Source organism: Eulemur rufifrons, chromosome 18 (genome assembly GCF_041146395.1).
Source record: "Eulemur rufifrons isolate Redbay chromosome 18, OSU_ERuf_1, whole genome shotgun sequence".
NCBI lineage: Eukaryota > Metazoa > Chordata > Mammalia > Primates > Lemuridae > Eulemur > Eulemur rufifrons.
Window position 1 is genome coordinate 37,560,415 of NC_091000.1, and position 27,004 is coordinate 37,587,418.

A 27,004-nucleotide genomic window follows, 5' to 3' on the forward strand; every position below is an offset into this window, starting at 1 on the left:
GGACTCTCTGGCTGCTTCTTATTGGCCAGCGGAGCTCACCACCCCGCTGGGAAGGTGCATGCATTGAAACGCTTGCTTTGTTTGGTGTCCTGTCCGTGACATAACACTCCTTGAGAAAAGTTCCAGCTGATTATAATTTACCTGTCAGAGGACTTGAATAATCTGAGGAAATTATTCAAAGCTAGTTAGGTTACAAGGTGGCCCAGGAGGAAAGCATAGATAACACAGCTTCTTGATGTAAACCACGGGAATGAAGAGAAAGGTCACAGGGACTCAGAGAGCCTGGCCAGACCTGGTCCAGCGACTAGACTAGACGTGGGCGAAGAGGAGGGAGAGCGTCGCACGCTCCTCCTCCCCTTCGCAGGCGGTGGTGGACGGCAGCCAGGCCTCTTCCCAGTGCTTCTCAGCCACACCTTCCCCCCGGACAGGTGAGGCCATCACTAGGAAGAGTGGGCGTTGGAAGAAACAGCAAAAGCTTCTTGTGTCTACGTTGATTTGAAATTAATTAAATTCGTATCCTCTTCATCCTCTGTTGGCCCAGCAGGCTCCCTCAGGGCTGCTTCTCTTGGAAAACATCAGTACCATGCAGCTTTAGGATTCATTATCACTGTAAGAAAAACAAAACAAAACAAAACAGAATAACAGTCTATTTCCAAGAAGCTATCGAGAGCTGGTCACTCCAGTATGGAGGTGACTTAAGAGAACACAAACTGTCGGGATGCCAGCAGTGTCCAGCGTGTGATTTCCAAAACAAAGGTCAGTTTGAATTTTATATTTGATCCCTGAGGAGGAAATGCACGAAAGCCAAGAAATAATCCCTCGCTCTCGCTCCAACATCCCTCCCCAGTGCTGATGTGGAGAGAACCAGATGGAGTTGGGGTTCCCCCCTTTAATTAAATCTAATCCCCTTCCCTATGAATATACGCCAAATTGCCTTTTCTCTAAAAAAAATGTTTTCCATGTGTTGTTTTGCCTCAAGAGCTTGTGGTCCCGGCATGTTTTCAATCGCCTGTTCTGTTCATACCTACGGAGGATCTGGAGGTGCCCTCTCGGTGTCATTTAGAATTCAGTCATCAGGCATCTTGGGGTGTGAGGGGACATAAATTACGGACACGGTATTTGAGCAGGACCGTGCTGTTGGCTGGTTCGTGCTTTTGCTTCTGACTTGGCTGTCTCTGCCACATTTCTGGCAGCTTCTTCCACACTGAGGCCATACCTCCCCCAGGTTCCCGGAAAGCAGGCGGCTCTACCCTTCCTCGCTCTTCTCTGGTTAGTGTTGTGCCCCCTTCACTCCAATTCTAGAAGCTCTCCATTTCAAGTGACCTCTGTCTCCAGGGAATGATAATGACCAACAGATCTGGCATCTCCTTAGCTCATAGGTATGTGCCGTCTGCAACAGACAATATTCTTCTGACTCCTACTCCAGTGCCCTCCTGTCCGGTGCAACAAACACCACGTGTTTGCACCGCGTGTTTGAAGCAAGTCAGATAGATAGATGGGTGGATGGACAGATGAGAGGTAGACAGGCAAATAGAAGAGAGATCGATCAGCCTGTTGATAGGTAGATCTATCCACGAGAGGGGAGGGGAGACATGTGTATACCTTTGTGTGTGGTGTTTTTGTCCTGTTGTGAAGACAAGGGAAAAAGCTATGATAAGGAAGGAAGAACAATTGGAAAGGGGGGTGGGCAAAATTCTATCTGATGCAGGGAAGTGAACAAAAGGACAAACTATATCAAAACATTCCAAATGGAAGCCTTGAAAATTGAAGAAATTAAGAAAATTTTTATCTAAAAGGTAGATGTAACAATTCCTTTCACTTACGTCACCCTGAATAACTCTTAAACTGGCCAAGGAGGTTTCATTTCCTGGAAATGGGGTGGTAGCAAGATAGTATTTCGAAGACCCAGAAGTCCCTCTCTATAGAACATAAGTCTCCCAATTGCCCGTTTTCCTTCTGGGGCCTTATCTAAAAATTTCAGCCACTCTAAGCAGAGTTTAATACAAAGCTGAATTGCAAGGGCAAAGGCACCTTTGTCCACAACACTGATCTGTGTCCAGCTGTTATAACTGAAATGATTTTGAAAGTTAATTAATACAAAAGCAGTCCATATTGATTAATAAAAAACCAAAACACAAATAAGCAAAACAAAAATACCAATAATCTCACTACATTAACATTTTGGCACTTATTCTCCCAAAGTTTTTTCTGCGATAATGATATCTATTCTTTTTGTACAAAAATGGGATCATATTACATATATTATTCTGTAATCTGCTTTTCTCTCTCTCATTCACATATAAACATCTTTCCTTCCTAATAAATATGCACTATCTTTTTAGTGGCTACATAGCATTCCATTGTCTCACTCGATCAAAAAAAATTTTCTTTTTGCTAATCCCTTATTGTTAAACATTTAGGCTATTTCCAGTTTAAAATTTTCATTTATTATAAACACTGCTACATCTTTGCTCACTTTCAGTTGTGACCTTTGCATAAATCCCTAGAAGAGGATTGCTAGGGTGAAGTTTATTCAATGTTAAAGCTTTTGTAGCCCTTTGTCAAATTATCCCTCTTCCCAAGACATTTTGTACAATTTATATTCTTCCAACACTTCCCTTCAGGAAAATATCCTTCTCCCCACATCCTCTCCAACACTGGATATTATTATTTTCATTTTTCTGTAAGTCCAATGGGTAAAAATGGTATTGTATTTACTTTTCCTTTTTTTATTACTATGAAGAATGAACATTTTTTCAAACATTTAATTGGCAATTTCAGTTTCATCATTTGCTAAATTGCTTATTGATAGTTTTTGCTCATATTTAAAATGGGACAATTATCTTTTTATCAGTTGTGTATTAAAAATAATCATTTTTTTGTTCAGCACATATATGGCAAAACTTTTCCCCAGTTTGTCATTTATCTTCTAATTATTTATTGTGTTTTTTGAAGTTCAAAAATTTTGAACTTTTAATGTACTTAAATCTATCCTTTTCTATAATAATATGGTTTCTGATTGGTGTGTCATAAACTTTCCTCCTCAAAGTGATATAATATTTTCCTATATTTATATTTTTTCTAGCTTTTTTCTTTTTAACATTTAAACTTATCTGGAGTCTATTTTAGTGTAAAGTGTGAGGTCGAGTTCTAAATTTCCCCCAAATGTCAGTGAGTCGTCCCAAGACTATTTACTGAATAACCCACTTGCTATGAAATGTTCATTCGTGTTTGTTCCAGGTGTGCACTGTTTGACTGTTGACCAAGCATGACATGTTTCCTGCAAACTCCCCCGCCACCCCCTGCACCCTTGCCGTCGTACAATTGCTCTTTATCTTTCTTTTAGAATTGTCCTGGCTATCTGAGCACAGTTATACTTCCAAATGAAATAAGTGTGCATTGGGATTTTTAAGAGATTGGGTTGAATTTAAAATGATAATTTTTACGTTGTTGAGTCTTTCATCAGGAACACAGGATCTCTCTCCTTTGTTCAAGTCTTTTATGTCTCTCAATAAAAATCTGAACATTTTCTTTTTATATTATCCCATGCATTTTTTTCAGTTATCTCTGGGTAGTTCACATCTGCGTTGCTTTTATGATAGTATTAATGTTCATATGTGCTAACTAGCAGCTTTTGTAGCATAGTTGATAAGCACTGGGTCAGAGGGGCTGAGCCTCAATCCGGGCTCAGTCACTTTCTTGCTGTACAACTTGCACAAGCTTAGCTTTCTTAGCCTAAGTTTCCTTGTCTCATTTCATCTGCAACACATACGTAACCATACCATGAATTTATTGTTGTTGTAAAGAATAAACGAGAAAATGCAGGCGAAACATTACAGGCCTGACACACTAATGAATATTAGTTATCCTCGTTTTGCAGATTTTACAGTAGCCAGTGTCTGTTGGCAAAACACTAGCTTGAGGCCGGGCGCGGTGGCTCACGCCTGTAATCCTAGCACTCTGGGATGCCGAGGCGGGTGGATCGCTTGAGGTCAGGAGTTCGAGACCAGCCTGAGCAAGAGCGAGACCCCTGTCTCTACTAAAAATAGAAAGAAATTATCTGGACGACTAAAAAAAAATATATAGAAAAAAATCAGCTGGGCATGGTGGCACAACTAAAAAAAAATATATAGAAAAAATCAGCTGGGCATGGTGGCACATGCCTGTAGTCCCAGCTACTCGGGAGGCTGAGGCAGGAGGATCGCTTAAGCCCAGGAGTTTGAGGTTGCTGTGAGCTAGGCTGATGCCACGGCACTCACTCTAGCCTGGGCAACAGAGTGAGACTCTGTCTCAAAAAAAAAAAAAACAAAAAAAACAAAAAAAAAACCACTAGCTTGAATATCATTTCAGATATCCAAAGGCTTAAAAAACCATCTTGCAAAACAAACTTTAAATTTCTAAGGAGAAACATTTTGAATACTCAGCATGTGACACTGTCTGTCAACAAGAATTTGTTTGGTTAAAGCTCCAAGAAAGAAAAAGGAGCTTAAGGTACGGGCTTACTGTTACATCACTGTGAACCGTGAGCAATGTGACAAGCGCTGCCACGTAAGACACAGTCCCAATGTGGGTACAAGTTGCTTCACCTGTGGGATATCAGGTCACTCCCAGAGCATAGCCATGCTCACTGGTGGAGGGGTGGCCATGAGGCTTGTCATGAAGTCAACAAGCCAGGATCTGGTGCAGCACCTGGGCCTGGAGGCATTCATTCATTCTCCCTCTCTCCTTTATTTAGATATGTTCCCTGCTGTCTTTTTGGCTACTTATCATCTTTATGAAATGATCAAATAAACCCAGATGTTTTTAACTCTGGCAAATCCTACAGTTTCCCGTTAAAAATATCTTGGCAAACTGCCACAGAATTACAACAACAAAAAAAATGAGTGATATTGCTTCAAAACTTTGTGGATGGCCTCAGTGTTAATGGGTGCTGTTTTAGTATCTTATCTATGACAGCAACATTAGTGAGTAATTTTTCTAGGAGTGCTATGCAGATATTTTAAGAATGTGAAACACCTTTCCCAAAATCCTGTAGAATTACAGGCTAACAAATAAAAACAAATTTAATTGATTAAAAAGCATCATCTTATTATTTTCTTTAAGAAGGCATGTAATTGGCATGCTACCAGTTAAATGAGGACAGATGCAACTCGAATACCTTGTTTCATAACTGCCCCTTTGTTGCAGTCAGACTCAGATAAGTCATCTTTGTTCTCCTGACCCATCTGTCTTGTAACAATCCCTCTTTATGGCCACAGCTCATGTACCCTATCTCCAAAGACGGCAATAAACCTACGCTAAACCTTTCCTGCGTTAGGATGTTCTCTAACTCATCTTGGGGGAAGTGCAGAGTTCAGTTTAGCACAAAGTCACGTAACAATTAGATCAGGCTCCTTTTCTCTTCATAAATATAATGTCCTTCCTCCTTCCCGTAAGAGGCCTGGCCCTGGGGGGAATTATAGAGGTCACCCATCTGGCTAACATCACAGCCAGGCCTAGAATTAGTCCAAGACACATAGATCATGCCCATAGAGTAGACATAATCTGGGCCACTCTTCAAGCAATGCTGTGGTTTTTAAGATTTAGTGCATCTTCCCTCACCCAACACAGACACATACACACACGCACCCTCCTGCATTTTAATCAATTTCAGATTTGATGGAAACCTACTGCCACTTAATATTCATTGGCTTGAAGTGCAGGTGGTCCCCTACTTACAACGTCCCACTCGACGATTTTTCAATTTGTCAACTTTACAATGTTGCGAAAACGATACGCATAGACGCATTCACTGTACTCCTTGACTTATGATGGGGCTACATCTTAATAAATTCATTGTACATTGAAAATATCCTGTGCTTTTGACTTACCGTTATTTTCAACATGCAATGGGGAACCCCATCATAAGTCAAGGAGCATATACTTTTAAATGACTTTTCAGGGACTAGAGAGGAAAAGAGGAAAGAAACTCATAACGAAAAATATTGGAAGTAGCCACAGAGATTTACTTGAACAGAGAGGTCAAAAAAAAGTTCACATAAAACTGCTGTTTTCTTGCAATGAATGGTTAAGTCAATGACTGCACTGGCTGATGGACACATCGGTGGCTGGCTTTCTTGTGCTGTGTCCTTTAAAAAAAAATCTATAATTTATCTTTTAATTTATAAAATTTCTTTTATTTTAACTAATTAATAAAGGAAAATGAAAATGCAGTTTTAAAAGAAACTTTCCTTTAGCTAAATTGAGCTTTATCACAAACCTGTCATGTGAACTTGGACAAGCCTCTTAACTCCTCTGAATTCTCAGACAGCTTATTTCATTTTTTTGTTTGTTTTTCAGACGGGGTCTCTCTCTGTCGCTGGGCTAGAGTACAGGGGCATCATCATAGCTCACTGCAACCTCAAACTCCTGAGCTCAAGTGATCTTTCTGCCTCAGCCTCCCAAGTAGCTGGGACTACAGGGGCACGCCACCACACCTGGCTAATTTTTTCTATTTTTAGTAGAGACAGGGTCTTGCTCTTGCTCTGAACTGGTCTCCTACTCCTGACCTCAAGTGATCCTCCCACCTCAGCCTCCCAGACTGCTAGGATTACAGGTGTGAGCCACCGTGCCCAGCCCAGAGTATTTCATTTTGAACTGGTTGTCTTGACATGATGTAGACAGTGTCAGGCACATATTAGGTGCTCAATAACTATCTTTTGAAAAACTACACAGAAAATTGTACTTTCTCATAAAAACAGAGGGAAGAAATTCACAAAATTCTCTATTAAACTAACCTGGACAACTCTTGAGAAATACTGAAGTTACCCATTTTTGTAATGCCATTGATCTCAGAAATATGAGTCACAGAATAAACAGTAGCATTATTGTAATTTAAGAACAGGTATACTGTTACTTACTCCCTCTGACCTAGTTAATTTCTCATGTAATAGTACCTAGACATCTGGCATGGAGAAAATACTGTGTATTAATACATGTCTTATGATTGTTGTGGTTACTGCTATACTTTCAAAATTATAAATCCACCTGGGTGGAACCAAATCTAATTCTTTCCCTAATCTTTCGCAATGTTGTTGCTGAATGTAAAGTCATCCCTGTGGTCAGGAGGGATAAAGGGAAAGGAGAGGAGCAGCTGGTTAGTATTTGTGATTCCTTGCCTGCGGTTTTTCATCTAAGGTCGCAGAGACAGAAACACCAAGCTTTCCAGAAACTGTCTAACTCTAATGACTCAGGGAGAAGGAAGAGGCTGGCTAGGTTATATGGGCCATGACAAAAGGGTCTCGTTCTTGTTTGTACCACGATCTAGTGGCATTTGGGAGGGTGTTGTGAGGGTCAGGCTAGACAAGAGGGAGTGCATTTTCTATAGAGAATTTAAACGATAATCAAACAAACTAACTGGATCTGGCTTTTGGCATCACCATGTGCTGGCAATGTTTAGCAATGCAGTGATGCAATTCTCTCCAACTCAAGGGCAGACCTCTCCCACCACCCTCCTCACACCTCTTGGAACACCATTGACTCTACTATTCTCTTGTCCAATGGCAGGCACAGGGCAGGTATGAATCATGGAAAATGTTAAGGTGGAAAATAAGAATATAAAACTCTCCACTTCCCCACAAATCCCTTTGTTGCTTTTCCTATTGACTTTTTTTTTTAAACATAGTGTAAACTTCCCATAATATTTCATACATCTCTGGTCCTTATTAAAATCCTGTGTTGTATGTTAGATGCCATAGCTCAAGGAAGATGTCCAATGAGGGCAGAGGAAAGTAATGAACAAGGGCTGGCCAATGAGACACATGGAAAAAGTTCTGAAAGACCTGAGATTAAGGCCCTTAACAAGAGGAGGCTGAAGGTTGAAGTCCTTGCACACGATTAAGCATAAGATAGTGATCAGAGAGACTCCGTTTTCCTAGAAGCACGATGGGCTTAACATATAACAGAGGTTCTGTGTCAGGGATGTCTTTCTCCCATCAAGGAAAGCTGAGCCCTATAAATGGATTCCAGAAGTCTCAGTTTATCAGAAGTTTGGAGAAGCGTGTTTGCCATTAAACTCAATCTTCAATGACTGTTACATACTTTCCAAAGCATTAAATTCACCTGTATACTGTTTCAATGATAGGAGACGGGTCAGCCACAGAGGTAAAAGCCAAAGGGGAACTTTGGGTGATAATGAGGTGTCAGTGTAGATGTATTGATTATAACAAATGTACCACTCTAGTGGGGGGTGGGGGGTGTTGATAATGGGAGAGGCTTGCATGTGTGAGGGCAGGGGTATGTGGAAATCTCTGTACTTTCTGCTCAGTTTTGCTGTGAACCTAAAACTGCTCTTAAAAATAATCTTTAAAAAGCTAATGGGGGAAAGGGAAGAACTATTGCCACTGCATAAAAAGAATTGGTTTCATTTGCATGGTGCTGTAAGACTGACATAGTGGGTTTATTTTCTCATGTGATTCTCTGAAACTAGAAGGACAGGTGCCCTTATTTCCATTTTTCAAGGTGAGGAAACTGAAGGTCAGAGAGCTGAAGTGACGTGTCTTAGTCTAAAGAACAAATAAACAGTAAAGTGAGGTCTTTTTTGTTTTTGTGTGTGTGTTTTTTTTTTTTTTTTTCTTTTTAGACAGGGTCTCATTCTGTTGCCCAGGCTAGAGTGCAGTAGCATCATTGTAGCTCACAGCAACCTCAAACTCCTGGGCTCAAGCCATCCTCCTGCCTCAGCCTCCTGAGTAACTGGGACTACAGGCACACACCTGCACACCCAGCTAATTTTGTTTTTCTATTTTTAGGCGCCCAGCTACTTTTTCTATTTTTAGTAGAGATGGGGGTCTCGCTCTTGCTCAGGCTGGTCTTGAACTCCTGACCTCAGGCGATCCTCCCGCCTCAGCCTCCCAGAGTGCTAGGATTAAAACTAGTCTGATTCTAAGTCTAATGACCAATGAACTTTCCACCGGTATCTCTAACAAAGCTTTTAGAGAAAAAAACCCAAATTTTATTTCTGTCCCAGATTAGATACTCAAAGTAAATGTTTTACCGATAATCAATGTAATGAAGACATTAGGAAAAAGAAATGTAGATGAAATTACGACAGAAAAGAAAGATTATCCAAACTATAAGGTACTAATACCCTTTCAAAAACTCCAGACTGATATGGGATGATTCTGAAATCACCAACATAAATGGGCCTTTGCCGGCAATAGAGGAGAACTAAGTCTATAGAAAATCCACCAAATTCCTTATTTCTCAGGATTAGTAGATCCGGAAAGAAATAACCAAGAACCAGGGGCAAAAATAATGTCCCCCCTCCACCCCATCAATATTGATGTGTTTGGGCCTTTGGACACAGGCTTATTAGCCCAAAAGGCAGTGAGATTCTATATATCAGTTTTAATTTATTAATAATTAGAATAATAACCAATGTTTATTGAGAGTTTACTTTGTGCTAGGCTTCGTTCTAAGTGCTTTGTACTTTCCTTAGATTTTAGTGAATAAAAATTAACTTTGCAATATCATAATACCCTTTGAAGTAATTGGAAAGTGCTTGTGGCACAAAGGTCTGGGACTCTCCATTCTTGGATCTGGAATGCTGGTGCTGGCTTCACAGAGAGGGAGGGAGGTGGAAGCCTGACAGTCAACCTGTGCATTAACGTCAGATAGTTCCAGACCCACAGAGGAATGGAGATGTTGCCTTTAAAAATAATTTAGCATAATGCAGCTCTCCAAATAGGTTAAGGCTTTTTGCCTCACAGGCAGAAATGAACTCTAGCTCATTTTCTCAATATTCCAAAGATCTAATTTTTTTTTTTTTTTTTTTTTTTTTTAGAGACAGGGTCTCACTCCATCGCCCAGGCTGGAGTACGATGGTATGATCATGGATCACTGCAGCCTCAAACCCCTGGGCTCAAACGATTCTCCTGCCTCAGCCTTCTGAGTAGCTGGGACTTCAGGTGTGCACCACCACGTCCAGCTAATTTTTAAAACCTCTTTGTAGAAATGAGGTCTCACTGTGTTGCCCAAGATGGTCTCGAATTCCTGGCTTCAAGTGATCTCCCACCTGTGCCTCCCAAAGTGCTGAGATTACAAGCATGAGCCACTGCACCTGGCCTCCAAAAATCTGATTTTTAAGAAGCTTTCACAACCATACAGTTTTGTAATGTTAAGCTTCTTCTGTGTTGGCAACAATTTGAAAGAGCAAGAGGCAGGTCTGGAAAAACCACTGACCTACCCCATCACTTGAAGGTGCTCATCAGAGATAGAGTAATCACATGCTTATGCAGTTTTAGTGGTGATCTGAGCCCTATACTGGACATATGTACTGGCTCATTTTTAGGTAAGGGGAAAATATTCATTTGTAATACTCCTCCTGGCATTTTTTTCTCTTTCACCTGCTTGTTAATATCCAGACTCTCTTTTAAATACAATAGAATCTTTTCTGAACCAGTAATGAATCTTAACACATAAATACTTAGAGCTGTAACATTGACTTAAGTCTCCAATAAGGTGTAGACTTTGGTATCAAAGTCGAGGTTTGCCTGAATAAGATTATGGTGGCAGGATGCAGAGAGAGATGTAGGTTGGTGAATTTTTAGGTAAGGTTTAGGGGGAATATGTAGAAAAAGGTCCAAAAACAAACACCTGTCTGCCCTAATAATCACTACATAAGTCTTCCCTTGCAATGCTCAGGCCTCAGAGAGTGCAGTCACTTGCCCAATGACGAGTGATTGCACTATGAAAGCATTTCAGATGACTGGCCCAAGACCTCCGGTTAACATAGAGGGAGAGTGTTTATCCTGCCCCAAAGGTTTAGCCTATGTATTCCTACAGAAGTGTAGTATCTCAGCCACTGGCTCAAGTTCTCTGCTCTCCGGCCATCCATGGGTGATCCCTACCAACAACTTGGTACCCCCAAGATTACAGCAGTGCTCTGCAGCACAAGTCCCTGTCCTACCGAATCATCCTTTTTCCTGAGAGCACTTCCCTTGTCCTGACCAAACAATTCTCAGATCAAAAACACCCCAAACATAGTAATTTCTGTCCTCACAAAAGATAATATAATTCAAACGAGAGCGTGGACTGCTAAACTACACCCAAACCCTGATGCACTAAAATTTTCTGTTGAGCAGAGCCACCTTGTGGTGAAATGGAGCGTTTAAAAAAAAAATTCTCATTTAATTTGTCTCACGTAACAATCAAATCCAGGTGGGTCGGTTCTCTTTGTTTGCTTTTTTAAAATGTTCGTTTTACTCACTCGAGTTTCCAATTAGCCACTTTAAGACTGTCCACTCCATCTGTTTTCCTTACCAAACATCTACTTATCCAAGGTAAACAAACCTACAGTTTGTCACAATTGGAAAGTTTTATGACTAAAACAGAAGTTGACTCAACAGTGTCTCTATAGAAGGGCAAGAAAATGTCAATGCTAATTCATTGCTAAAGAGAAAGAGCCACTAGGATATTGACTTTGCAGCCTCTGTGTTCTACAAGTCTCACTTCCTTATCTCCAGGTTACCACACGCACACCCATGCAAATTGCCACAGAAAATGTACAGGCACAGAGAAAGCAAAATGTGCTCCACAGTGGTTTCCAATCCGTCCCACCAAATATTTAATACATATAATCTGCGGTAAAAACTAGAAGTACCTTGGGTTGTGGTTTGATTCCTTCTCTTCCTTCAAGGTAGGTAAACATTCACAGTCGGCTAGAGTGGAATAAAAGCAAACTCATTGTTAGTCACTGAAATTCTATTTTCTATCTGCAAAACTGGCACAGTGGAGCATTGCATTTCCCCGATCTGTGTGGTTACTTGTGCGAAATGACCTCACCAGGGAGTCCTAGCCGTTAAAAGATTAATGATGGTGAGGCTCTTGAAATGGAAAAAGCACTAGTAACACAGATAGGAGACTTCAACGTGCCTCTGCCCCTGCTGGAAAGGGTGCAATTTATCACTGCTTGGTGATTCAGGCCCTGCAGCGCCTCAGTGTTCCAAAAGCTGGAATCTGCGTGTTTCAGGACAGATGCTGGAATAAGATCCTAACGTGTCTGCAGAAAGGCTTTAGTCAGACTGCACAGAAGAGAAGTAGGCAGGTGGGACACAACCAGTCTTCTTAAAGTCATCAGCCTTCTCTTGCATTACACCGCTCATTATTTGTAAGGGGAAAAAAATTCTTTAGATATATCACCTGGGTGTCAAAATAACTCTGCTTTAGTTAGTAAATAGAAATGCCTTTTTCCAGTTTTCTGGTTTTAGTAATGATAGGATTATGATTTTTGTATTGTGCAAAATCTCAGGCCCAAAAGGAAATACAACAACATGACATTATGTTGTTATATTTCCAGTCTTTGGATGGTAAAATGTTTTTTCTTTCTACTAATTTTTTTTTCTGCATTTTCCAAATTTTACTATGTATATTACTTTTACAAAGTGAAAAATAATAAAATAAGACTACTTTAAGGACTATCTCAATGATCAATCCCTAGCTTCAAATGCCCTATGGTGCCATTTTTCCCTCAATATGAAAAGCTGTTAGAAATTGTACTAGTTGAGTGGTTCTAACTTTTTTGAAAGCTTATCTTGGTAAGCCTCTGGTAACAATAATTCTAATAAGAAATCTATGGATTTGAGAAGTCTACTTCTCAAAGTAGACTTCTCAAAGTAGACTCTGACAGACCTCAGGGTATATTCTTTTTTTTTTTGAGACTGAATCTCACTCTGTTGCCCAAGCAAGAGTGCCGTGGCGTCAGCCTAGCTCACAGCAACCTCAAACTCCTGGGCTTAAGCGATCCTTCTGCCTCAGCCTCCCGAGTAGCTGGGACTACAGGCATGCACCACTATGCCCGGCTAATTTTTTCTATATATATTTTTAGTTGTCCAGCTAATTTCTTTCTATTTTTTTCAGTCTCGCTCTTGCTCAGGCTGGTCTTGAACTGCTGACCTCGAGCGATTCTCCTGCCTTGGCTTCCCAGAGTGCTAGGATTACAGGCGTGAGCCACCGTGCCCGGCCTCTATATTCTTAAGGTAAATGTTAAAAACACAAATAATATGGTAAAATAGTGGGTTTTATTAATTTAATCTAAGCATTCAAAATAATTTATTAAAGAAAAAACAGCTGTCATCATTTTAAAATCCAATTATTGATTTAATGGAAAGTAAGGAACATATACTACCATTACTGCCTGATATCAACTTGAGATTAAGTTTCACGGGGGTACTTATATTACCGTTTATATAAGTGATGTCCAGTGAAACTTTCTATAGTGATGGAAATGTTCTAGATTCACACTGTCCAATATAGTAGCCATTGGCTCTTAAGCACTCAAAATATGGCTACAAAAACTAAATTTTTAATTTTAATAGCTCATTTGGCTAGTATCTATTGTATTGGACAGCACAGATCTATGTAAACTACATTTGATAAAGTTTTATACTCATATGCAGTTTAAAATTATAGATCTCTAAATTCTATAATATATAAGGTACTGCCAGAAGCTAACTTTTTCCGGATAATTTGGTCTCAGAGAATTCCTTGCCTGAAAAAAAGATTTTCTGCTTGAAAAAGACCATTTCAACAACTTGTACAGAAATAAAAGCAAGTGGCAACAACTGATGCAATAATTAAAGTGAATATTTAAGGACTGTCAGACCCAAGTTTATTATCTGCATGCACCAGATCTAATGTGGGACTGGGCCCTGTCACACTCCAAGATTTATTGAGTTATTTATAAAGCTGTTGCAGCCTTCTGTTACTAGAGAGGAAAGGAAAAACAAGTTTAGGTTACTACATACCATTTCTATTCATGCTGTTCATCCATTTGTCAAGCTCTTCCATTTCTATTTCCATAACAGAGGGTGTGTCTTCTTCAAAAATGGGGCTAGAAATAGGGAGCAAAAAGCTTATTGAAAAAAATGTGTAATGTGCCCAATTTCAAGGAACTTGATTCATTGTCTTATGCATTGTCTTAGCCAGGGGGTTTGCACTATTCCAGAGCATCAAACTTTCACAGGAAGAAGGCTAACACTAAAACAAATCTACATCTGTCACTGGCTCCAAAATGGAAGGCCCACAGGCCCAGCAAGCGGGTTAAAAGGGGAAGGCAGGGCACCGACTGCTCCCCTGAAGGTGCAAGTCAAGTCTGCAAGGCTTCCACTGTGAGGCTCCTCGGGGCGTTGCCACAGTGAGTGTTTCAGCCTTGCTTAATTTCACTTCCCTTTTCTTGGGGTTTTTCATCAGTGCCGCACTGTCAACAGGCTACTTTTATCACCTCTCCCTTCAATTCCCACGTTTTTCTCTCTTGGATAAGTGGAGCCGTTGGTCTGTGGAAATCCACTGTCCTCTCTGGCCAGGAGCTCACAGCGCATAATTGGGGGACAGAAGCTCCTGGCCAGTGAAGATGCGGCTGGGGGAGGAGGGACCACCCGCCCGGAACGGGTAGAGGAAACCAGCGAAGTTTCTAAACTAGCTGCCAGGGGGGTGGGGGTGGCATCGCCCAGAGCACGCTCCTAGGTGGAATCTTGTTTCTGTCTGTCTCTCTGTTTCTGCCCCTGTCTCTCTCGCCATCCTTCCTTCCCGCCCCTCCCTGGTGGTTCTGGCTGCGGGAACTTCACGCTTCTACCAGGGCTCTCCTCCTGTAATACGAGCTCAAGTATCTTCCCTGGTGATAACATTTTTAATCAGAATAAGTGAACCGATGTCCTTGAAATACACCCAGGGTCAGAATATTCAACTACTATGCACTTGGAACTGGTAGCAGTCAGAAGATTCCTTTCTGGACAGAGGACGCGAAACCAAGCAGATGCCCCGGTCTCCGCAACCACATCGCGCGCGGGGTGGGGCTTGGGGACCGGCGCGTCCTCCCGTGGGCCACTAGGACCGTCTCCCCAACGGGGAAGGCGGGAGAGCCCCGCAGGGAGAAGGCAGAGGGCTCTCTAGTTCCCAGCGCTCCCTGTTACCCACACCTGAGCTGGACTGGGACAGCGGGGAAGACTTACACTTTCATGTTCTCACTTCCCAGCTCATCTAAAAGGGAATACATAGAGAGGTCGTGTTAGCTTGGTTGGGTAGTAACCGCCTTTTATTTCAACAACAGCTGAAGTCTCCTTTACAAAGAGAACAAAATGACTTTAAGTAAACAATGTCTTTAAAGGAGCAATAATTAACCTCCTAGCCAAACAAGTGCAGACTGCCATGTTGAAGTGGGGTCCTAATCCTCGTGAAATGCTTTCTTTTAGGTATGACTGGTCCTCTGAGAGCACTCATTTCAGATCGGATGTTCATCCCTCTTTATTTATTTTTTTTTTTTTTGTTGAGACAGAGTCTCACTATGTTGCCCAGGCTAGAGTGAGTGCCGTGGCGTCAGCTTAGCTCACAGCAACCTCAGACTCCTCGGCTTAAGCGATCCTACTGCCTCAGCCTCCCGAGTAGCTGGGACTACAGGCATGCGCCACTATGCCCGGCTAATTTTTTCTATATAGATTTTTAGTTGTCCATATAATGTCTTTCTATTTTTAGTAGAGACGGGGTCTCGCTCAGGCTGGTCTCGAACTCCTGACCTTGAGCAATCCACCCGCCTCGGCCTCCCAGAGTGCTAGGATTACAGGCGTGAGCCACCGCGCCCGGCCTCCTCTTTATTTTTTATATTCACATCAAGAGGAAAACAGTGGTAAGGGAAAGAAAGGGTTGAACAAGAGGGCTTGGCCCCCTTCTGTAGTATGTCCCAGTTCAAAAGTTTGTAGCTTCATCTCCTTCTGTGCTACACCGTGCTGAACACTATGACACTCTGCCTTTGTCCTGGAGTAGGAGGTGAGCTACTCTACCCAGGGTTCTCCTTGGAACTTTCCTTTTACTCCTGCTCTTTGAATGGCTGGATCTCTCACATCCTCAGGGACCCACTGTTGCCTCGGGGAGGCCTTCCCCGCCTCTGCTAGCTAAAGCGGGACCCGTCTTCCCTACTGTTCCCTCATTCAGCACCTTGCTTTCTGTCCTCATAGTACTGGCCACAATTCCTCATTGATCAGTTCATCTGTTCGATCCTTTGTTGTCTGTTTCTCCCACTAGACCGTGGGTCCAAAAGGGCAGGGATCATGTTTGTCTCATGCATTGTGGTTTCCCCGCAGCTCTGGTCCAGCTAGCAATATTTAAACACCTACTCAGTATTTATTGAATAAATGAGTAGGTCTTAATCTTGATTGTCCACCACTGTGGTTAAATTCATGTCCGATCGTTTAGACTTAGCGTTATCACAATAGTGAAACATCCAACAGGCTTGCTTTTTGTTGCTCTTGGTTGAGGCGAGAGCCACGGTTTACAAAATGGTTCTAACGCAGATCAGACTCCAGATGAACATGTGGCAAGAATTGGAGCCTGATGCCCCAGCCGAAGCCCTGTTTCGTTTGGCAGGACGATCAGCACATCCAGAGAAACGAAGCAATTATGTCAAGTAAGTGGATAGCACTGGCCCACTGTACCTTTTATGATGTGAAGACTACTAAAAAGCAAACCACTTTGTAAAGGTCCACCAAATAGATGTTCCTGCTCCTTGGCAATCAGAGGCCTCCTTTTGTCTGGCCTGTAGAAATGCAGGTCCCAGCGTGGGAACACAACCAGCAGGCACCTGGAACTAAACCCTGGCAGCAGTGAGCTGCTGTAATTTCCTGTGGGTTGGCAAGCTTGAATGGCATTGCTAATCCAGGAAAGCTGGGCACAGATGTAAGTTTCATGCCATCGCTGCTTGCCTTCGAGGGACGGTAGGTTACATCCTGGCCTCCAGTAGGAATCCAAAGCTTCCTGCAGAGGCCTGAGCCTCAGAAGCTCAGATTGGGGAAAGGAGAATTTCTTCATCTTATATTTTATGTGTATATATACATTTTTTAATCTAAAATCTACAGGCTATATCCTTAAGGGCTTTTATGATAGATAAAGCCCCTACATAATTGAATGTCCCTACAGGTGACTCATAAAGATCCCCCCATTTTGTCACTCCCTCCTCCTCCCTCTCCCTTTCCCCCTGCTTTATAACTCCCCATTAATTTCTCAGAGAACAAGTGGCTCCACAGCCCCACTGTTGTGGCCATGGATTTATCTTTATAATCTGGGTTCCCCGCAGGCCTCGTGGTGAGCAAAAGCTAGCCTGCATGCAGATGATGGAAAAGTTTAAAAACCCATTACAAAAGTGCTTCAGATGCACCAAATGTGAAGCCCCTGTAATCAGTATTAAAACATAGCAAAAAGCCTTCTGTGGCCTCATCTTCCCTGCTCCATGGCCATTACCCCCCCCCCCCCCCCGGCCGCCATGGCAACAGAAAAACATCTGGGAGAGCACACAAGAGCAGAGCATTAAACCAGGAGGGAGACCAATTACTTGTCCTCAGCAATCAGGCCCTACCCGCTCCACTCCACCTGGCCTCTGTCTCTTTATTAATAGCTACCTACTCTTTGCAACCAAGAGGCAAATGCAGCTCTTATACTGCATTCCCCCCTTCCCATTCCATTTTCCCTCCTACAGTCCTTCCATTTCATCTGCTGCTGCCCATTTTGTCCTCCTCCTTCAGTTCCTACATTACACCCACTTTGCCTGACTATATCCCACTCCCAGATCCTGTTCTCTGCGCATGTGATGGTGGGATTGTCCTGGTGGGGATTAGCAGAGGGCAGGAGCGGCAGGAGCCTCTGGCTTCCTTATCTTGCTTCCCTGCTGAGCAGTGAGCAAGAGAGAGCATCTCTTTCCAGGAGATTTACTGAGCAAGCCGGGCATCAGGCAGCCACAGCCTGTTTAAAGTGGTGGTTTACTGCCAGCTGTTTTCCCTACACCTCTCTCAGAGAGACCCGGGCCATCAAGGCACTGCAAATTTAATGCCTGGAGGTCTAGAAAGAATAATAGCTGAACTTCAAGTTACTACACAATGTTTCCTTTTTCCTGGACATGAAATAGGCCCAAAGAAAAAGGATAATTTCCAATCAGAAGAAGTGTTTTTTTCAGAAAGTGTTGGCCAAGTCCTCCCCAGCTATCAAATTTACAGACTTACTTCCTGGTTTAGAATAATATGTCAGGCTCTATCCACGTGGCAAAAGAAACAGTACATCTATTCCTAATGTTCTGAGGGGGCCATGGTATGTGTGGGGATCCATGCCCTCCCACAAAGCATTCCTTCGAGAACTTTCTAAGCAAAATGCTGGTCTGACCCACTATGACAGTTTCATTTTTCCTGGAAAAAAATCATATTTAAATCAATTTTTTTAAATTTAAATATTCTGCTTTTATTACCTTTTAGTATTTAGTTTGTCTGAAGAGATATGTATCTGTTAAGCAGTTAATGATTATGTCTATGTTAAAGGAGTGGCTGGTAAAAGAATAAATTCAAATAAAGCTCTTTCTGTCAAAAACTTTTGTGATAAGCAATTGTTTTGAAATTCTAAGTTTTCTATGTTGTGTTATCTTAAAGCAAGGTATAGTTAAACTAAAAACAACATACCAGTTTGTAGTAAAGATAATGTGCAAATTTGTTTTTGCTTCCAAGAGTAGGTGATCTTTAAAAAACATTCTAACATTCTTTTATTAATTCATTTATTAAAGAAACATGTGTTGGGCAGGAGTTGTGTTAGATAAAGGGACATAAATAATAAGCTAGCACTTACGATATGCCAGGTACTATTGTTTCTAAGTGTAATACTTATATAAGTTTACTTAATTCTCACAACTCTATAAGGTAGGTATTGAATCTGCCCATTTCACAGATGAGGAAACTGAATCAGAGAGGTCATAGAACTCGGAAGTGCCAAAGCCAACCAAGCATAATATGTGTTTCCAGAGTCAGTACTTTCAACTTCAATACCACACTGTCAAATGAGCTAAATAAGAGAAGTTGTGGGCTCTCTTAAGAGAAGGTAACCTAGTAGGAAAGAAAGACCAAAAAAAAAAAAAAAAAAAAAAATAGACAAGAAACCAATTTATGACAATGTAAATGCCATGAACCATAAGTGTAGACAAAGTACTCTGAGAGCACAGAAGAGGTAGTGATTAATTTTGCCCGGGGAGGGATCACCTAAGGTTTTGTAAAAACTTTAGAACTGGGCCCTGAAGAATGGGTGGCAGTTTGCCAAGCAGACAAGAAGGAAATTCCAGACAGAAGGAATAGTGTCAACCAGGTATGGAGGTGTCCTGAGAGTCAAGCCATGCTCTCAGAAAATACTTTAAGGATAGCTGCAGTGTAGAATGCATGGGTCACGTCTGAGGATGAGGCCGGATCTCGTTTATAAATGGCTTTTGAACTATGCCACTTCCACAGTAAGTTCAATGAAAAATCACTTTCTGTATTTAGAGCCTAAGAGCATGGGCATTTGAGTGGACAAGCCCCAGCCCTTGACTCCGTTAGGTAAGACTGGCTGTGGGGGCTATGGTTTAGGGCAGAAAATTCTTACTTTCCTTGAGTTTAAAAAAAATGAAGTCCAGGCAGCTCTGTTTGCTTTTGCTTTTTCTTAACCTTATAAATAAGCCCCTATATGACCACTGTTATTAGGTCAGCCTGAAATTTCAAGTAGTGGAGAAATAAGTGTATTTCCTATTTCCTTGGAATCTATTATATGAGCACCTGCCATGAAAGGAGATACACCCCAGGGCTGCTTCTCCAGCTCACATTTGCCTGTCTGCTGGCTACGACAGATTACCCTGGTGCAGGGACACGGGGTGGGGCACGTGGACCAAGGACATGATCTCAAAGCCAGAGGTGCTCTGCTTAGTGGGTGTGAGGGACATAGAGTGGGTTGTGTATATATGTATGAATAGGTATATTATTAGAGAAGTTCTTATCCCTTCGGTAATTTTTAGAATGACTTTAAAGTCTTCAACTTAAAAATCTAATTACAGTGATTTTTTACTGGCACAAGTACCCAAGTCTGCTTTGGATCTAGAACTACCCTGAAACCTAGTATCGGATCCTCTAGAATCGGAACTGAATACGCTCAGAGTGTCTCTGACCTAGGGAGTTTTCTATCCAATTGTTTTTCAGATTGATGTTAGTAATTTGTAGACAGTTGTTGAATTTCATGATAAAAGTTAGTATAGCTTCAATGGGAGCAAGAGCAATGCTTCACCTAGGCCTCTTCAATATCAAATTGGGATGTGGGCTGGGGAAGAAAATAAAATCTGTGACAGAAATATAGATGAAAGAATCCTTTTCTGTGGTGATGGCCCCAAGATCTGCAGCCTACCTGTCCCTGACCCTACTCTGACCCACTGCTCTGCCAGCCCTGCCCTCTCCTCCTTCAGTGGGAAATGTTACACTGGCTTGTTGGCCAGGGTTACGCAGGGCCCTCATCTGGGTAAGGTACAAAGACGGCAGCAGTATAAAGACACAGCCTGCAGAGATGGCGGGTTAGGTTCCAGATCACCGCAACAAAGTGAATATTGAAATAAAGCAAGGCACACTAATTTTTTGGTTTCCAAGTGCATATAAAACTTATATTTACATTATGCTATAGGTTATTAAGTGTGCAACATTATGTCTAAAAAATGTACATGCCTTCATTAAAATACTTTATTGCTAACAAATGCTAACATCACCTGACCCTTCAGCAAGATGTAATCTTTTTGCTGGTGGAGGATCTTGCCTTGGCGTTGATGGCTGCTGATTGATCAAGGTGGTGGTTGCTGAAAGTTGGGGTGGCTGTGGGAATTTCTTCAAATAGGACAACAATGAAATCTGCCACATCTGTTGACTCTTCCTTTCACAAAAGATTTCTCTGTAGCAGGAGATGCTGTTGGATGCTCTTTCAAAACTGGAATCAGTCCTCTCAAATTCTGCTGCTGCTTTATTAACTAAGTTTATGTAATACCCTGATGAATCCTTTGCTGTCATTTTAATAATGTTCACAGCATCTTCACCAGGAGTAGATTCCATCTCAGGAAACCACTTTTTTTGCTCATCCATAAGAAACAACACCTCATCCTTTCAAGTTTTATCATGAGATTCTAGCTAATCAGTCACATCTTCAGGCTCCACTTCTAATTCTCCTGCTATTTCCACCGCATCTACAGTGACTTCCTCCACTGAAGTCTTGAACACCTCAAAGTCATCCATGAGGGTTGGAATCAACTTCTTCCAAACTTCTGTTAACCTTGATATTTTGACCTTCTCCCATGAATCCCAAATGTTCTTAATGGCATCTGGAATGGTGAATCCTTCTAGAAGGTTTTCAATTGACTTTGCCCAGATACATCTGAGGAATCGCTCTCTGTGGAAGCTATAGCCTTACAAAATGTATTTCTTAAATAATAAGACTTGAAAGTCAAAATTACTCCTTGGTCCATGGATTGCAGAATGGATTTGTATTAGCAGACATGAAAACAACATTATTCTCCTTGTACATCTCCGTCAGAGCTCTTGGGTGACCAGGTGCATTGTCAATAAGCAGTAACATTTTGAAAAGAATCCTTTTTTACTGAGCAGTAGGTTTCAATGATGGGCTTAAAAATATCCAGTAAACTGTGCTATAAACAGATGTGCTGCTATCCAGGTTCTGTTGTTCCATTTATAGAGCACAGGCAGAGTAGATTAAGCATAATTCTTAAGGGCCCTAGAATTTTTAGAATGCTCAATGAGCACTGGTTTCAACTTAAAGTCACCAGCTGCATTAGCCTCTAACAAGGGCGTTGGCCTGTCTTTTGAAGCTTTGAAACCAGGCATTGACTTCTCCTCTCTAGCTGGGAAAGGCATCTTTTTCCAACAGAAGGCTGTTTTGTTTACACTAAAGATATGCTGTTTAGTGCAGCCACCTTCATCAATTATCTCAATTAGATCTTCTGGATAACTTGCTGCAACTTCTAGATCAGTATTTATTGCTTCACTGTGTACTTTTATGTTATGAAGATGGATGTTTTTCCCTTAAACCTCATGAACAAACCTCTGCTAGCTTCCAACTTTTCTTCTGCAGCTTCCTCACCTCTCTCAGCCTTTATAGAATTGAGAAGACTTAGGTCTTGCTCTGGATTAGGCTTCGGCTTAAGGGAATGTTGTGGCTGGTTTGATCCTCTATCCAGACTAAAATTTTCTTCATATCAGCAATAACACTGTTTTGCTTCTTATCATTTGTGGGTTCACTGGACTAGCACTTTTCATTTCCTTCGAGAACTTTCCCCTTGCATTCACAACCTGACTGGCTGACTGCTGCAAGAGGCCTAGCTTTCATCCTATCTTAGCTTTCAACATGCCTTTCTCGTTAAGCTTAAACATTTCTAGCTTTTAATTTAAAGTGAGAGATGTGTGACTCTTCCTTTCACTTGAACACTTAGAAGCCATTGTGGGGTTATTAATTGGCCCAATTTCAATAATGTTGTGTCTCAGGACTAAGGGAGGCCCGAGGAGAGGGAGAGAGATGGAAGAAGGGCTGGTTGGTGGGGTTTGTGGTGCTCCAAAACAATTATAATAGTAACATCAAAGATCACTGATCACAGATCATGATAACAGATATACTAATAATGAAAAAGTTTGAAATATTGTGAGAATTACCAAATTCTCAACACAGAGACTTGAAGTGAGCACATGCTGTTGGAAAAATGGTGCCAACAGACTTGGTTAACACACGGTTGCCACAAAACTTCAATTTGTGAAAAACACAGTATCTGCTAAGCACAATAAAGTAAAATGAGGTACTCCTATATTTTAAATTTCAATATAGGCTAAAAACATTAAAAAAAAAAAAGAAATATGGCATTATTAGCCTCTGGAAAGCTTCATTAAAACGTATCATTTATCACTTACTATTTTATATAGCCCTTGTTGCTTAACTTTAAAATATCTCAGCTCCTTCTCCAATCCCATCCCCGACCATAAGCAGAATAATACTTACATGTCTGTAAAGCACTCTGAGATCCTTGGCTAGAAGGCTCTGTGTAGAAGCAAAAAGTATTTTGTGTTATCGATTGTTCATTAGCACACAAAGCAATTGTCTGCAAATGAAAATACATCAAATACTTACCTTTTTTAGTTCTTTTTCTTTTATAGTATGCTACAAAGAGTACCATTGATAAAAGTAGGAGGACCAACGCAATCAATGGGATCACAACCATTAATAAAAGACCTAACTGAATTGCATCCTTAGCGACGTTGGTGGAATTCGTATCTGTGGTTAATGCTTCTGTGGTCACTGCAGCAAGCGTGCTTGAAATTGTCTTTCCATTTTCTCTTTCAGTTGGCCAGAAAGTATCTCCTGAGGATTCTAGGACCTCAAAATCACCTGTGGGAATAGGCACAAAATTGAGATTGCCATGGAGACAAAGCTTGTATGTTATGTTTCTAATGACTTTTAAATGTATTCTAGATAGACTCAGTGATAAACTTGATCCACTCACTGTATTTGGCCTCCCAATTCCATGTGACACAGAGCATTGATTTAACAAATGCAGCTCAAGCTGGGAGTAGCCTGAACGTGGAATCAGAGCCCAGAGACAGACCTTGCACAAAGGAAGGCAGTTTAGCCTTAACCAGACACTTTAATGCTTAAGTAAAAGGCATCAGGAAGCTTTTTCATGTCAATGAGATCTCCCAAGCCAGGTTATGTGGTATTCCAGGACATCTCCTATAGGGTATCATAATATCTTAATAAAATTTCTGAATAAATTTAAATTTGCATTTACTGAAACTTAAGTACATACCAAATAATACTTTTAGATGTAAAGAAATGCACTCTGTGTCCTCACTTTTAAAAAAAGTTTACCTATCAATGGAAAAGAATTCTTTGAAATTGGAGTGACTGCTCAGATTTCAGTGTAAAGTCTCACATTCTACACGGGAACTGAGTCTGCCTCTGAGATTACCTGACAGGAACCCTCCTGGATTCTAAATAAAAATACAATACATATCTCATTGGTAAGGTGAAATTCTCAAGGGGAGGCTCCCTTAGAGACTAAGGAAACTGCATGAATATTTAAATTTATTTATTAAAATGCATCTGTAGAGCTTTCCCTATTATCAAGCTATAAGTAACTTTATTCTATTTGAACCTCAGAATATGTTGAAAACCAATCCGTGGCTCCCCGTGGGATAGAAAAGGTCTGCTGATTGGTGACAATTCACCTGGCTACATGGTGGTCATGGCAAGGTCAGCTGAAGTTTTTTGTCCTATCCTGATATAATATTGCCTACCTTTCAGAAAGGGCCCACTGAGGAAAATATATAAGCTTAAGCTGCAAAAAACATATCAAATGAGATAATTTATATGAAAGTTCTTCCTAAGACGAAAGGTGCTATGCAATTAGCTAACTCAGCTGCTTTAAATCCCACTCTACTGTACAGTTTAGACAATGACTCTGTAGAATGACCAAACAGGACATAGCAGAGCCAACTCAGTAGTTTATCCATGTTCATAAACTGCATGACAATGGAGTCCTCTGATTTGGGTTGAAACAATAAAAATGTGTGGCCATTGTTAGGAACTGAATGTTTGTGTTCCCCTCAAATTCATATGTTGAAGCCTTTATCCTCAATGCAATGGTCTTAGGAGGTGGAGCCTGTGGGAGATAATCAGGTTTAGATGAGGTCTTAAGAGTGGAACCCCACGATGGAATTAGTGCCCTTACAAGAAGAGAAAGAGACCAGAGTGTGTGTGCATGTGCACTCTCTCTCTCTGCCATGTGTGGATACAGTGAGAAGACACCAAATCTTCTAGCACCTTCGTCTTGAACATCCCACCTGATCTTGAACTTCCCAGCCAACAGAAATAAATATCTGTTGATTAAACCACCCAGTCTGTGGTGTTTTGTTATGGCAGCTGAGCTAAGACAGTCAAGCAGTCTAATTTTTTTTGATTATATAGATACGCATTTCAGTCTCCCACACCAGGGAATCCATTTGATAATCACTTTGGTAAATGCTACCCCAAACCATCAGAATCAATTACAAACTGTGGAGTAAACTCACCGATGTTCCTCTTACATATATGCGAAAAGCAGGATAAAAAAAAATCTAGCAATTTTTTAAGAGGAGGAGCCCTTGCCTCTTTCACAAAGCACCAAAAGAGCAAGTAGAAAAATCACACTAGGGCTGGACAAGGTGGCTCATGTCCGTAATCCTAGAGCTCTGGGAGGCTGAGGCAGGAAGATCGCTTGAGCCTAGGAGTTTGCGGTTGCAGTGAGCTATGATGACACCACTGCGCTCTAGCTGGGGTGATGGGGTGAGACTCTGTCTCAAAAAAAGAAAATCACACTCTGAATAGATTATCTGGGAGAGAACACTGGAGTTCAACAGAAAAGTGACAAGGAACACCTCAGGTAAGGGGGGAGAGGGAAGCGAGGCAGCTTTCTTGGCCAAGATTGGCTGGGAACCCAGAGAGACTCCCCAGTGCAGGGAAATGGTGAGAGACCCGCATGGTCACATCCCCACCACGGACTCCACGCTGAGACTAACAAAGCGAGCTGCCTGGAGACCAGGCAATGGCACTGCTCCAGAGAGGGAGCTCATGCTGGGTCCCACAAATCCCCAAGCCCTAAGCAGCTACAGCATGGTGCCATTTTGAGAGCCCAGCCCCCACCAGACTGCATCCTGCCCTGGGGCCCAACAGCCCCTGCATCTCCACATCCCTGGAGTCTCCCTGAAATCCTCCACCCACAGCCACCTCCAATGCTTTCTTTGTGAAAGAGGCAAGAGCCAGATGCATCTTGTCAGCCATCGGAAAGCCCCCCCTCCAGACTCCCCGTTTTATTTCTTTTGCTTACTTCTGCTTTTCTGCAGCTGCTGCTATCAATACTATTTCAGAGGCTGGGGGTGGTGGCTCACACCTGTAATCCTAACACTCTGGGAGGCTGAGGCAGGAGGATCACTTGAGGTCAGGAGTTCAAGACTAGCCTGAACAAGAGTGAGACCCCATCTCTACTAAAAATAGAAAAAGTTAGCCAGACAACTAAAAAAATTAGAAAAACTTAGCTGGGCAGGTGGCACACGCCCATAGTCCCAGCTACTCAGGAGGCTGAGGCAGGAGGATTGCTTGAGCCCAGGAGTTTGAGGTTTCTGTGAGCTAAGCTGATGCCACGGCACTCTAGCCCAGGTGACAGAGCAAGACTCTGCCTCAAAAAAAAAAAAAACAAAAAAAACAAAAAAAAACACCAAGCTATTTCAGGCCAACCATTTTTGAAAATTTACTAAGAATCAATCCCTGTGCTCTGCCTTTTACCTGGACTATCTCATTTTGTCCTCACCATTTTTTTCAGAAAGACACTGGGGAAAAGAGGTTACATGACTTGCCCAAGATCGCAGAGCTAAGAGCTAATGCATAGGGTGAAGGTGTGACTCCAGGAGGGCTGATGGCAGAGTCAGCAAGCAAAATTCGGACAAGAAGAACAAGGGAGACGTGTTAGAAGCAGAAATGCATGGCTTTGCGCCCTGCGTGCCACCCACCTGCCGGATCACAGGCTGCAGGTGTGGCAGAAGCGCTCCCCATCGGGTGGCCCAGTCACGGTCATCTCAAGTGACCCCAACACAAATTCTCCCAGAAATGCTCCCTTTTTCCGTTTCCCTCTCTCTGCTCGGAAAATGTAGCATTTTAAAGAGATAGTAAGAGTGGTCACTGAGTGATGACACTAAGCTGCGGCATCTCACTTTATTGTTAATCCTAAAATCCCCCAAATCACCAGATAATAAACCGCACAGTGTGCAGAGTCACTTACAAACACTTATTGGTAATGTCACGCAAACATGTCTGGGCCTCATCCTTCCCACGTGGTGAGGACCCTGCGGGGAATCCTTGTTAGTGGGAAAAGTGTCTGAGGTGGCCCAGCAGCCCCGGCAGGTGAGCAGCACCGTGCCCCTCTGTCCCCGCTCCCGGCGTCCCCGCTCCGGCGTCCTCACTAAGCAGAAAGGACTCTGCTCCTCAGGGAAGCACACCGGCTAACTTCTCTTTTTTTTAAAGTGGAACAAATGCACAATCAAGCTCTAGTTTTTAAAGTGAGAAGAAAACAAAAGTATAGTACACTGACTGAGACACTGCCGTGCCGATAATACAACATGAAATACGACAATGATGA

At 41.9% G+C, this 27,004-nt stretch overlaps 1 protein-coding gene across 1 annotated transcript; it reads right to left on the bottom strand.

Annotated features, from left to right (window-relative positions):
* Positions 1-546: 546 nt before the first annotated feature.
* Positions 547-26,421, bottom strand: TMEM154 (transmembrane protein 154). The gene is made up of 7 exons (XM_069493258.1): positions 26,379-26,421; positions 22,966-23,409; positions 22,837-22,875; positions 14,985-15,012; positions 13,782-13,867; positions 11,639-11,696; positions 547-607 (listed from the first exon to the last, which is right to left on the bottom strand). The coding sequence occupies exons 1-7, from the start codon at positions 26,419-26,421 to the stop codon at positions 592-594; spliced, it is 714 nt and encodes a 237-aa protein (XP_069349359.1). The 3' UTR covers positions 547-591.
* Positions 26,422-27,004: the final 583 nt, after the last annotated feature.

What these genes read in the sequence shown, in the direction of transcription:
- TMEM154 (XM_069493258.1), bottom strand. Translation starts at nt 26,421, where the DNA reads ATGGGGAGCGCTTCTGCCACACCTGCAGCCTGTGATCCGGCAG. An exon ending in TGCAGCCTGTGATCCGGCAG is followed by an intron (nt 23,410 to 26,378) that starts GTGGGTGGCACG and finishes TTCCACGTTCAG; the next exon opens with GCTACTCCCAGCTTGAGCTG. An exon ending in GAACAGCATGAATAGAAATG is followed by an intron (nt 11,697 to 13,781) that starts GTATGTAGTAAC and finishes ATTCCACTCTAG; the next exon opens with CCGACTGTGAATGTTTACCT.